The 13,550-nt window shown below is 42.9% G+C and overlaps 1 protein-coding gene across 4 annotated transcripts in view; it reads right to left on the bottom strand.

Annotated features, from left to right (window-relative positions):
* TMPRSS2 (transmembrane serine protease 2) overlaps positions 1 to 13,550 on the bottom strand; it is a 53,316-nt gene that overhangs the window by 23,066 nt on the left and 16,700 nt on the right. For all 4 annotated transcript variants that reach the window (XM_060234236.1, XM_060234237.1, XM_060234235.1 and 1 more), the window contains 4 exons: positions 13,104 to 13,155; positions 8,314 to 8,521; positions 7,412 to 7,498; positions 6,471 to 6,590 (listed from right to left, as the gene is read on the bottom strand). In XM_060234236.1, coding sequence (XP_060090219.1) covers positions 6,471 to 6,590; positions 7,412 to 7,498; positions 8,314 to 8,521; positions 13,104 to 13,118 — 430 coding nt within the window. In that variant the 5' untranslated portion in view covers positions 13,119 to 13,155. The remainder of the gene's footprint in view (positions 1 to 6,470; positions 6,591 to 7,411; positions 7,499 to 8,313; positions 8,522 to 13,103; positions 13,156 to 13,550) is intronic.

Here is a 13,550-nt window from a genome sequence, read left to right as displayed (position 1 = left end):
GCAGTTTCTTCAATTTCCTTGTAGAAAGCAGGCAGTTGAGGGTCAGATCTGACATAAATGAGACCTTGCTGGACCGGGCCATGTGTGTCATAAAATGTAATGCCAGGTAGTGGAGATATAAGCTTTATAGAGCACAAACACAACCAAAGCTCTTTTTTTTTACTTAAAATAAAACTTGCTTAAAACATTAGCATGATAGCAATATTTTGTTTAACAAGCTATGATAACTGACACCTCTTGCTCTGAATTACTGCATCAAACTCTGGAGACAATGTATGTGCTGTAGCAATCTTGACTATGATGTTAAGGTGTGTATCTGTAAATTGCAAGCCTACTTTTGATTTATTGACACTCACTACAGAAATTTCATGGTCAATGCTCTGTGCCCTAAGACCCAGGGGAAAGCATGAAATGGCTGGGCATTGTGAACTTTTGTACATAATTTGCTTTGCGTGCTGATCAAGAATAGGATTACCAGGTTCAATTCAAGAAATATTTGGGGACTTTGGGGGCGGAGCCAGGAGACATTGAGGGTGGAGCTAGGAGCAAGAGTGTGACAAGCATAATTGAACTCTAAAGGGAGTTCTGGCCATCACATTTAAAGAGACTGCACATCTTTTAAATGCATTCCCTCCATTTGGAAATAGTGAAGGGTAGGGGCACCTTCTTTTGGCGCTCATAGAATTAGACACCATGGCCCAATCTTTTTGAAACTTGGAGGGTGTTTTGAGGACAGGCATCAGATGCAAAGCTATGTGTTTATCTATAAAACTATAATGTTCCCCAGAAAAATAAATGCAACTCCTATGAGGCAGTGCAAGAATAAAGAGACAACCATGTACAGTGGTCACTATCAGCCTACTATCTGGGAAGTCTAGGTTCAAAATTCCCAGTCTACACAGGACATGTACTGGGCACATACTCTCAGCCTAATCCACCTCACCGTGGACTGCAGTTATTCCTCATCTAAATAGTTCTCATTGCTTTCCTGGAGAAACACTGGATCAGGATATGAAAAGTGTGTGGGAACCCAGTTGCACCCAGGAGAGCCCTGACAAAATGAGTTTAACAAGGGGGGGGGGGGGCTTGGCTCTGTAGCTCTGCCATTTGATGAAGAGAACCAGACTCTATCAATCACACAGCAGAGATACAGAGCTAAGCCCCTCCATTGGCTGAGGCTCCTCCTCCCTTGGGGAAAGGGAAGGAGAAGAGGGAAACAGCAAGAGGCTGCTTGGCTTGGCTGCATTGCACAGAGAAACAGAAAGATAGTGACCAAAGGAAGCAGGAGAGGGAGAAGGAAGCAGATGAGGGCCATTTTTGGCGGGCATGATTAGAGCCCTCTGGGTAGGGTTGCCAAGTCCAATTAAAGAAAAATCTGGGGACTTTGGGGGCGGAGCCAGGAGACTTTGGGGGTGGAGCCAGGAGACACTGGGGGTGGAGCCAGGAACAAGGGTGTGACAAGCATAATTGAACTCCAAGGGAGTTCTGGCCATCACATTTAAAGGGGCAGCACACCTTTTCAAATGCCTTTCTTCCATAGGAAATAATTAAGGATAGGGGCACCATCTTTTGGGGCTCATAGAATTGGACCCTCTGGTCCAATCGTTTTGAAACTTGGGGGGTATTTTGGGGAGAGGCACTAGATGCTATACGAAAAATCTGGTGCCTCTACCTCAAAAAATAGCCCCCCAGGGCCCCTATTATTCCCTATGGGAATCATTCTCCATAGGGAATAATAGAGTGCCCAGTAGACATTTCCCTCCCCCCCACACACTTTCTAAAGGGAGGGAGGGCCTCCATACCAGGGAATCCCCCTCCCTCTCTCACACACACACAAATACTTACTTGGTCTTCTTCCGGAGAACTGTGCCTGCTGAGAAAACGAAAGCAAAGAAGGGAGGGGCCGTTCTCCGAAGCCCTTCCTGTTTCCTCCTTCCTGCCCAGCCTTAAAGGGACAGGGATTTTACAAACTGCTCAGGAGCTCTACAACAGGAGCTCTATAGGTATGTTCTCCCCCCCTCCACCCCCCCCCCCCCCGCTTCTCAATTTTTGAAGACCGGGAGATTAAGCTGGGAACCCAGAAGTCTCCCGCTAAAGTGGGGGGATTGGGAACCCTACCTCTGGGGGATGGATTAAGCCTGTGGGCCGCAATTTGACATCCCTGTGTTAGAGGATGTGGAAAAGCATTACAAAGGGGTTCTTTCCAGGGCCTTGTAGTAGCTCTCTGCACTGTATCTTCCCACTGTCAATCTGGTCTGACCAACCCCCAAAGAGTCCTGAGTTGGTCTTTACCAAGGTAAGCCACAATGAGGGGGTAAAAGTGCACCACCGTTGAGTAACCTTTCAAAGGTGTTTTAATAGCAGCCAAGAACTGGAGTTCTAGATGATACCAGGGAGGAAACTAGTAATGCATACAAGCTGGATAACTGGAGAATTCCCAGTTTGGCAGTTACAAGTACTCTATAAACAGGTTACTTAAACAGAACTTGCCTGCAGTGACTGTCATTAACTACTTATTGTCTCCTCCGGCAAGAGGAAACATTTTCACTAATTTGATCTGATGCTTCCAATGCCCACACAATGACAGGAACATGGAACTTTGTTCAAATGCTTCTCATTTGAAATCTCTGTAATCTCTGAGATTTTCAGTCATTTCATAGAAACCTGGCTACTAAGGTTGTCCAAGTTTGTTCTATACTCTGATAATGCACTAATTATGAGTTCATCAGAAGTTCTACAGAACTTTGATCAATCAGGTACCAGAGTCAAAAAGGAGAGAGTGTCAGCTAGACGTTCACAGAATAAGTTTCCTGGAATTCTACACTGATGCACCTAGCATCCATCTAAATGAAAACATAATGCTTGGTACCCTTCCACCAAAATTCAGATAAGAACATCCGTTGTCATAGGATTATGCAACTTATAGCACAGCTTCCCAAAATATAAAGGTATCATAATACCATCAATTTTTGAATAAAAGAGCTTTGTGTGATTTGCAACTCAACATCTTCTGGTGGTCCCTGGCCCCAGAGACATCTGGCTTGCCTTATCTAGGGCCAGGGTATTTTTGGCACTGACCCCCACCTGATGGAATGAGATCCCCTTGGAGATCAGGAACCTGCATGATCTATTACAGTTCCGCAGGGCCTGCAAAATGGAGCTTTTCCATTGGGCCTTTAGTTGAGGCAGCGATTGTTGTCTTAATTTGGCCTCCCCCCATCCCCACTTCCCCAGTCTGAAAATTTGGATTGGCTGTTAAAGCAGAGCTTTGAACTGGGATTATGCCAGGGTTGTTGATCCCCAGGTGGGGGGAGGAGATCCCCTGGTTTGGAGGCCATCTCCCTGCTTCAGGGTCATCAGAAAGCGGAGGGGAGGGCTGGAAGGGAAATGTATGACTATACTTTCCAGGGAACTTTTAAAGGTAACACATATTACAGTAATCTAATTGGATATTATTCAAAACAAGGATCATAATTAGAGCTGCCAAGCCCCCAGTCTGGGCAATGGTTCCCCTGCCTGGGAGGTTCCTAACCTGCTGACCCACATTGGGCCAGCAGGGGGAACTTCCCCTGATGTCGTCGGTATGAGGAAATCACCCAGAAGTGACATCATTATGTTGGTGCACAGCAGCCACTCTAGGCATGTTCTAGCCATTTGGGAGGAAAAACCCTATGGTACGTACTGACGACATCAGGGGAGGTTCCCCCTGCTGGCCCAATGTGGGTCAGCAGGTTAGGAACCTCCCAGGCAGGGGAACCATTGCCCAGACTGGGGGCTTGGCAGCCCTAATTATGATCCTTGTTTTGAATAATATCCAGTTAGATTACTGTAATATGTGTTACCTTTAAAAGTTCTCTGGAAAGTATAGTCATACATTTCCCTTCCAGCCCTCCCCTCCGCTTTCTGATGACCCTGAAGCAGGGGGATGGCCTCCAAACCAGGGGATCTCCCCCCCACCACCTGGAGATCAACAACCCTGTTTTTCCAGAAATGCCTAGAGTGTTTTTCCAGAAATGCCTAGAGTGGCTGCGATTGCGGGCGCCGGTGCGATGATCTCACTTCCAGGACCAGAGAGTGCAGGGGACTTGGCAACCCTAATCCTAATGGCCTGTTCATGTTTTTTCAACAAGCAGACATAGTATATCAGCTGAAGATAAAAGATATCACAGGTATGTCACAGAGGAGATTTGAGCCTCCAACCAAAGTTATGTTATGAGCAAATTATGAACCTGCTCCTTGCAAGGGAGGTATAACCCCCCCCCTTCCAAAACAGGCTGAGTCCTCAGTCTTCAAGTTGTTTTGTCATTAACCTCAGGTCTTATATAGATTGAACATCAGTTGCTTTTTTTAGTTTCACCCACCCCGTTATCTTCCACAGACCCACGGAACGGACCATAAAAAGTAATCCAGAATGTCTGTTATTGAATTATGTACCAAGAATTCTAATTAGGCTACAAGATATAGCTTTGCATCTAATTACTGCAGCATGTTTCACTTTTGCCATGTTACTGGAAACCAAACAAGATGTCTGAAGTTAGAGAATGGCTCAGTAAAGTGTAGGAGGTTTTTCTTATTCTAAAACTTACATCTCTCCAAAACAATGAAAATTTGTTAATGAGATTTTCTAAAATCTACAGGGCATATTCAGCCAAAACTTGAATAACTAAAAATGTAATTTTTTAAAAAAAAATTGTTTTGTAATGTTTGTGAATAACATTGATTTTTTTTTAAAAAAAAAATCTGTACACTCTTGGAATGGCAGGACTCATCTCATCCAAAAGGACAGGTGTGGAAATATCATGTCAGCTATTGTCTTGCTGTTGATTCTTCACTTGAAGAGGCTTTCCAAATGCTAATTTCCCAATATCACAGGTGCACTTGTCCAAGAAGTGCTAACCTGCTCAGAGTCACCTTCTTTAGAAGATGATAATACTATTGAGTCACCTGCTGGACAGTCCGACTCCTCCTCTCCTGAGCAACCTGCTGAGTCAGATCCTGCAAAGAGACCACAAAGGCAGTGCCATAAACCAAGCCTGATGGCTGATTATTCTAGCTGGATGGGGCACATCTCACTGTGTCTCAGAGGCTTGATTTATGGCAGCTTTGCAGAAGCTTGCAGCAATTAGTCAGCAGTTAGGCAGCATCAGCTTTCAGATAGTCTGCTACAATCATCTGAAGGAAATATGCACCAAAATAAGCTGTAACAAGATATTATTTCTATGTACTTTCTGACTTATGCTCTGAATCTTGCAGTGACTTTTTAATTAGAAGTTTAGTCAAGACCAAAGGTGCTTGTCTCTCACAGTATGATAATATAAACATGTCGAAGGGCATTCATAGATTGTTGTGTGAATTGGCACCTAAGGATGTGAACTTTTAACTTGAAAACAGAACTGGCTAAAAGGAATCTGTAGCAGTTGTACTGTTTTAAAGGTTTGAAGTGGAAAATCCAAACACAGGACCAAAAATGGTGGCACTCCCAATGTACTTAATGTTTTGTTCTTTTCTTTTCTGGGAAACTATAACAGCCACTTGTACAGCCTGTGGACTCTAAAATCTGGTACTTTTAAAAAGATCATGTATTTTAGAAAAGGCACATGCCACAGTCTGATTGTTGTAGAGGTATGTGTGGCATTTCAGTGACAAAATACTACAGAACTGTAAAGAAGATGTGAAACTCAGCCTCCAATTCATTACTTCAGTCCATGAAGTTTAGCTCATGGCTAATTAATATTTGAAAGTGGTATTTTTAAAGTATTTGTACAAATTAAAGTCACATTGGTTGCAAGTAATAAAATAAGTTGGCTGCAACTCTCCAGTTCATGTAATTTTTTTAGTGTAACTCTCAGTGGTGAGTATATTGTTAAGCCATTCTGTAGAACATATTTGCCCCATCAGAAAGGCTCATGCAACTGCATTTTAAAGCTTCACTGCTGGTCTATTTCTGTTTACATCTAGGCAATTCTGGAACCACCTCTAACCAAGAGCAAACCTGCCACTGAGTAGAAAACACTCTGTAGAAAAATGTTTAAAAGCTCCATAATAACTCCATTGAGAGCTGTTTGGAGGATAAAGCACAATACTGAAACATTACAAGCAACATAGCAATCAAACCCTGCATCAGTTTGCTTGCTCTGGTCTGCTAGGATTACAAGCAAGAGGGCAACAATGGCCCTATTACATGTTCCTTCCATACTCAAGCCATCATAGCAACAGATGACAAAATTTTGTGTTGCATCATATGTGATTATATGTCCATGGTCTATGCATGTGTACCTGAAGTTCTCTTGCAACAGTAGTACATTTTCTTTTACAAGACTTCAGCAACTGCTACACAGGATCCATATATAGATTAGATTGACTACTGCTTTACTCATTGGCAATAATCACAGATTAAAAAGTACAGAAAAATCAGAAGCATCACAGAGGAAATCCTACTAATTAAAAAAAAGATCACCGTACACACTTACCACAACGATTTTCATCTTCACCGTTAGGGCAATCATTTACTCCATCACACCACTGAGATGGTGATACACATGCTGCTAGAGTGCCACACCGTATTTTGGATCCAAAACAACTGTCTGTCACTGAAAACGTACAGAGAGATTAAAAAATACTAACAAGACTGCCACTCCACTTCCAAAACTATGAAACCAGTGAACAGTAGTTGTATGATAGAGCCAAGTGTCTTTCGCAGCACAGTATAAACAAATCAGCATGCATATTGGGGGTCCCACTGCCACTAATACTCTTAACTCTTAGGTCAAGTCAACAAAAATATTATCATACGAGCAATAAATGCAGTAATCTACTAACATTTTAAGTAATCAAAACAGTGTGCATTGATTACTTACACTGATAAGTCAAGCAGCAATATTTTACAGGAAAGAGCAGTTGGGTTTAATATCTTCTACTGTGTGACCTATTTTATGAGAAGCAGTCATCTAGTAAACTTTTATTCATTAACTTAAGCTTCAAGGACAGCTGTGAAATACAGCAAACACAGTCTAAGCATAGCCAAGGTTGCTCACACGCAACCAACAGTTAATTCAGAAGACAGTTTCTCATAGGGCAGCCAAAGTAAGTCTATGCAAAATAAAATATTTCATGTTGAAATGTGTATTCAGAATTAAGGGCACTCCAGTATAAGTATGAAAATTAGCAGTAAACAATGTCAAATCTATCTGCCTCAGATTTCTACTATGATAGCACTAAGTTGTTCCATCTTCCAGGCCACACAGAAGAAAAGGAAGAGAAAACATTGTCAAGAGGCCAAAGCACTGATCATAAATTTAATACATCATAACACAATCAACAAGGAGGAAAGTTCACCATTCAGGCTCAGCTAAAGGAGAAAGTCATAAAAGTTTTTCTTTCAAAGAATTAATAGGTACAAGAATGTCCTTACCAAAGGACCAAATGAGAACACCTGCAATAGCAGCTCCTACCAGCAGAATTATAATTGACAGGCTGAGGCACAGAGCTTTCCTAATTCCTGCAATTGAAAGAACAAATAAGTCATCTCTGTGTGTAAAACACATAGATAAAATCTGCTATACTTACACTTCTGTAATTATGTTCCCAAAAAGCTGCCTTGGCATTATGAAATCACTTTACCTAGCTGGCCAATGAAAATTAACTGGCCCTACTTATGTCTTCTATTTGTATGCTAGAAGCATGAATGTGCTAAGATCTCCATTTTTGAATTCAGTTTCAAAGTCCCTGTTTGTATGTTTAAAAGCTTCCACCCTATGAAACAATATTATCACTTTACTGGGAATAAAAGTATGAACTAAAGCAGCCATCCCAGTACTCCATCTATGCTTGCTCATACAATTCCTTCCTATCCTTCTGTTGGAGAGAGAAAAACCGTACAAGTAGACTTCAACAGGATCAGTCAGCAGCATAGGTCAAGCTCATACAATATGGTGGCGGTGGTGGTGGTGAAGTGCTATTAAGTTGCAGCTGACTAATGGCGACCCCCTAGGGTTTTTCAAGGCAAGAGATGTTCAGAGGTGGTTTGCCATTTCCTACCTCTGTCAATGGAGTCCAGCGTCACTATACAATCTCCCATCCAAATACTAACCATAGCTGATCCTGCTGAGCTTCCAAATTCTGACAAGATCAGGCTAGTCTGGACCATCCAGGTCAGGGCTTACATCTCCTACACAGTTGCAGTAAGAGGATCATAATTGCCCCAGTGTGTAGAATTTTTAAATGCATGAAACCAGGAAACAGGAAAATGGTTTTACATGCAGACTGATGAGATTACATTAAATATAATTATCACAGCTTCAATGAAATACTTACTTGCTGTACAGATTTTTCTAGGTGAAGAAATGGGATGCACTATTGTAGCCGCTGGAGCTGAGGGCCCAGCGCAAACTCTCGGGACGTAATGTGGTACTGTTGCAGGACAATATGGGGATGTATACTGTTGACCCACATAAAAGCCACTTGCAAGATGGGGAGCAGTAAGGTTTTCTGGCTGATAAGCATAATTTTCATAATATGGTGGCTGCCGAAAACAATGGTGAAAAGGTGTCAGTGCAAAAACTGTCAGTGTCAGGAACACATCAAATGTAACACTTCATAAAAGCAACAATCTGCAGTAGTCCACTGAAGACAGACCAGCAAAGACGAGATGATATTAAGAATGGACATTTAAAAAAAATGTAAATAATACATTATTAAGCTAAACAAAATTTTTACAATATAGAACTCAGCTTCAAAGCTAATCCTAAAAACACTCATTTTCAGTACTGAAGCCATGGGCTAATCGAATGTTGCTGTTTCATGAACGTGCTGGAAGAATTAGCTTTAAAACCATAAGAGAAGCCATGTTGGATCAGGCCCATGGCCCATCCAGTCCAACACAGTGGCCAAAAAACCCAGGTGCCATCATGAGATCCATCAGTGGGGTCAGGACACTAGAATTCCTCACACTGTTGCCCCTCCCAAGCACCAAGAATACAGAGCATCACGTGCCCCATACAGAGAGTTCCAACAATATGCTGTGGCTAGTAGCCACTGATGGACCTCTGCTCCATTTGTTTATCCAATCCCTCTTGAAGCTGGCCATGCCTGTAGCTGCCACCACTTCCTGTGGCAGTGAATTCCATGTGTTAAAACACACTTCCTTTGGGTGAAGAAGTACTTCCTTTTATCCATTCTAACCCGACTGCTCAGCAATTTCATTGAGTGTCCATGAGTTCTTGTATTGTGAGAAAGGGAGAAAAGTACTTCTTTCCCTATCTTCTCTATCCCGTGCATAATCTTGTAAACCTCTATTATGTCACCCCTCAGTCAACATTTCTCCAAGCTAAAGAGCCCCAAGCGTTTTAACCTTTCTTCATAGGAAAAGTGTTCCAATGCTTTAATCATTCTAGTTGCCCTTTTCTGCACTTTTCCCAATGCTAGAATATCTTTTTTGAGGTGTGGTGACCAGAACTGTACACATTACTCCAAATGAGCCCGCACCATCAATTTATTCAGGGGCATTATGATACTGGCTGATTTGTTTTCAATTCCCTTCCTAATAATTCCCACCATAGCATTGGCCTTTTTTTATTGCAGTCGCACACTGTCTCAACATTTTCAGTGAGCTATCTACCATAACCCCAAGTTTTGATCAATCACCAAGTGATGTTAAATTGGTCTTCTAAACAACAAAGTTTTCCATAAGCCCTGTAACTACAGCAATTTCAGAACCTATGTCAGTGCAACTGCTCCAACATTATAGGTGTTTATTCTTGATTGGAGAGCCAGTTTGGTGTAGTGGTTAAGTGTGCGGACTCTTATCTAGGAGAACCGGGTTTGATTCCCCACTCCTCCACTTGCAGCTGCTGGAATGGCCTTGGGTTAGCCATAGCTCTATCCAGGGCTTTTTTTGAGCAGGAACACACAGGAATGCAGTTCCGGCTGTCTTGATGTCAGGGGGTGTGGCCTAATATGCAAGTGAGCTCCTGCTGGGCTTTTCTACCAAAAAAGCCCTGGCTCTATCTCAGGAGTTATCCTTAAAAGGGCTGCTGCTGTGACAGCCCTCTCTGCCCACCCACCTCACAGGGTGTCTGTTGTGGGGGGGAGATGATATAGGAGATTGTAAGCCACTCTGAATCTGATTCAGAGAGAAGGGCGGGGTATATATCTGCAGTCATCGTCGTCTTCTTGATTATACTCAATAGCTGAATTAAAGATGCTGAATTAAAGCTACACATAATATTAGGGTTGCCAATCCCCAGGTGGGTAATTATCAACACAGAAACTGCTGTGCTAAACCATTACACACACTCATGCTATATCACTGAATCCAAATTTATAGTCACACATTCACCATCTTAGTGCAATTCAGCATTTTGTTACATTCAAAGTTCATCAACGTAAATCAATATCCATTCCGGATGTTTGAAAATGAAGAATAAGGTACCAATTCCTGCTGTGCTTTGTGAATTTTTTCAAACACAGGTGATACCATGAAGCAACTGTTTTTCTTCAAGGCAGAAATCCTCCAATCCAACCAGCGCGGTGACACAAAATCGACTGTAGTTGTGTTTCAGTCAAACTTCCACTGGCCACATTAATAAACTAGGAACCAGTGCTAAGGCGCATGCTCTCATTTGTGTTAGCGTGTCAGTTTCAATTAGCACAAAGCACAGCAGGAATTGGTACCTTATTCTTCATTTTTAAACATCCAGAATGAATATTGATTTATGTTGAATGTAACAAAATGCTGAAATGCACGAAGATGGTGAACGTGTGACTATAAATTTGGATTCAGTGATATAGCATGAGTGCATGTAATGGTTTAGCACAGCAGTTTCTGTGTTGATAATTATCTATACACTGTGGTTTCCTGTATGTATTTAATCCCCAGGAAGGGGCAGGGGATACCCCGCTTTGGAGGCCCTCCCCCTGCTTCAGGGTCATCAGAAAGTGGGGGGGAGGGAAATGTCTGCTGGAAACTCTATTATTCCCTATGGAGACTTATTCCCACAGGAAATAGTGGAAAATTGATCCGCGGGAATCTGGAAGGGGAGCTATTTTTGAGGTAGAGGCATCAAATTTTCAGTATAGCATCCAGTGCCTCTCCCCAAAATCTCCACATTTCAAAAAGGTTGGACCAGGGGGTCCAATCCTGTGAGCCCCAAACAAAGGTGCCTCTATCCTTCATTACCTCCTATGGAAGGAAGGCATTTAAAAGGTGTGCAGTCCCTTCAAAAGTGATGGTCAGAACTCCCTTTGGAGTTCAATTATGCTTGTCATAACCTTGCTTCTGGCTCCACCTCCAATGTCTCCTGGATTTACCCCCAAAGTCTCCTGGCTCCACCCCCAAAGTCCCCAGATATTTCTTGAATTGGATTTGGCAACCCTACATAATACCCAGCAATTCTAGGTTTGTTTTGCATTTAAGAGATTATTAGCTCAAACGTATAATCCAGCAATCCATTGCCCAAGTAATGATCAGGCTTAAGGTTTTGTTACAAGAGAGAGGTAGAGCTTTGCCATGACTACTGAAGCTATACTGTGCAGGCCAAGGAAGGCTGCTATGGCCCCACAGCAAGGCTGAGGGAGATTTGATGAGTCCTGCTGCACTGTCAGAAATCACCACATGAAGGGAAGAGGATGAGAACTGAGAGGCCTTGATGACAGGGCACATGTTTGGATAGATAAAATAGCTTTCCCAGAGGTGTAATCTGATTGCCACAGAAAAGTTTTTCCCCCAGATGGTTTTAGACAGCAAGTTCACATCTGACCAACAACTTCACTATGGGCGTTTTCGCACTCACCTTCAGCCGGCGCGACCCCCCTCTTCACCGCGCAGGATCTGTGCGGATTTCGCACTAAATGCCGCGGAGCAGCCAGAAGAGCTGGAAACTCCCGGCGCAAAAGCCGCTCAAACGTAAACCGCCAAAAAGCAGTTTCCGTTTGCACGGCTTTTGCGACGGGAGTTTCCGGCTCTTCCGGCTGCTCCGCGGCATTTAGTCCGAAATCCGCGCAGATCCTGCGTGGTGAAGAGGGGGGTCGCGCCGGCTGAAGGTGAGTGTGAAAACGCCCTATGCTAGGTTCTAACAAGATTTTTCAACCAGGAGTAAAATTGCAGCTAGTGCAACTGGGCACATAGTCTTCCTTATCAAGCATGGGGATTTCCCCAGCAAAAGACAAAGCAGACTTAGTTTGTATACTTACCAGAATAACTCATTAGTTTACCACATAATCACAAGTGAATTTACATCTTTAAACCATAAAGTGTACTTTAGATGTAGAGCGTATACTACATTTGGTCTGACTTAAGTGCTATATAGACTTAATTTTATGGCCCTGTGTATTTGCTACTTAAGTCGTTTTTTAATGCTTATTTTGTGGAGCAATGCAGAGATTTAAACAGTAATTATTTTTCAAAAAGTGTTTTTCCCCTTTAACAATTCTACAAGACAGCCTCAAATGGCATACAGATCATTAGGGTTTGTAGAATCTTTCGGGCTCAAGTGCCGTGTTCTACTGGAGAAAATTTTCCTTCCAGACGTTTTGTTCTCAACTACGGAGAACATCCTCAGTGGCATTGCAGCCGGAGCAGGCTGAAACAAGCGACAGTGTCTCTTGTGTTCGGTGAGACGGGTGTTGATACTGCGTTGGGTAGTGCCAATGTAGACTGCACCACAGGAGCAGGGTATTTTGTAGACTCCAGGGGTTGCCCACACAACATGCTGCGCTCGGCCAAAGATATGAGAGATCCACTTTCAACCCCTGGAGTCTACAAAATACCCTGCTCCTGTGGTGCAGTCTACATTGGCACTACCCAACGCAGTATCAACACCCATCTCACCGAACACAAATTGCCCTTTCACCACACCCCCTCCAGCCTAGAAATAGCAGCTCTCCAGCAGCCCTGGCCCCACTCAATGCACAGCAGCCAAGAAGGTCAGAGCGCCTGCTCCGGCTGCAACGCCACTGAGGATGTTCTCTGCAGCTGAGAACGAAACATCTGGAAGGAAAACTTTCTCCAGTAGAACACGGCACTTGAGCCCGAAAGATTCTACAAACCCTAATGATGTTACCAGCCATGAAAACCTGAAATCTTTGATGGCATACAGATCACTTACCAAGCCTGAGGCCATCTTGATTTTCAGCAATGTACTTCTAACAAGTTTATACCTATGAACAAAAAAAAGTGCTTTTATTACAAAGTTGTATATTCAAAGCCCCAGGGGTGGGGGTATAATTTTATTCTTTTTAACAAAGTAGGTACCACATCTAAGCATGCACACATACAAAATCCATAGCAGCTTGACATTCATTAAATAATTCATCAGAAAAGAAGACCAAGCATATAAGAACTAAAGCACTTTATAGCAACATAGATATGGGAGGCTTACACCCTCACCACAGGATACTGTTACCAACCAGGCTTACAACAGATCTCTCTCAAATAAGCCAGATTTAATTGTTGAACTACAGACCCTTTTTAAGGAAAGGCAATTGCCTCACATACAGAGGGGGCACATCTAGGGTTGCCAAGTCCCCTACGGCTGCCAGTGGGGAACTTTTCT

Source organism: Heteronotia binoei, chromosome 3 (genome assembly GCF_032191835.1).
Source record: "Heteronotia binoei isolate CCM8104 ecotype False Entrance Well chromosome 3, APGP_CSIRO_Hbin_v1, whole genome shotgun sequence".
In the NCBI taxonomy this organism is placed as follows: Eukaryota; Metazoa; Chordata; class Lepidosauria; order Squamata; family Gekkonidae; genus Heteronotia; species Heteronotia binoei.
The sequence above is the reverse complement of the archived record's forward strand: the minus strand, read 5'-3'. Positions and strand labels throughout refer to the sequence as shown.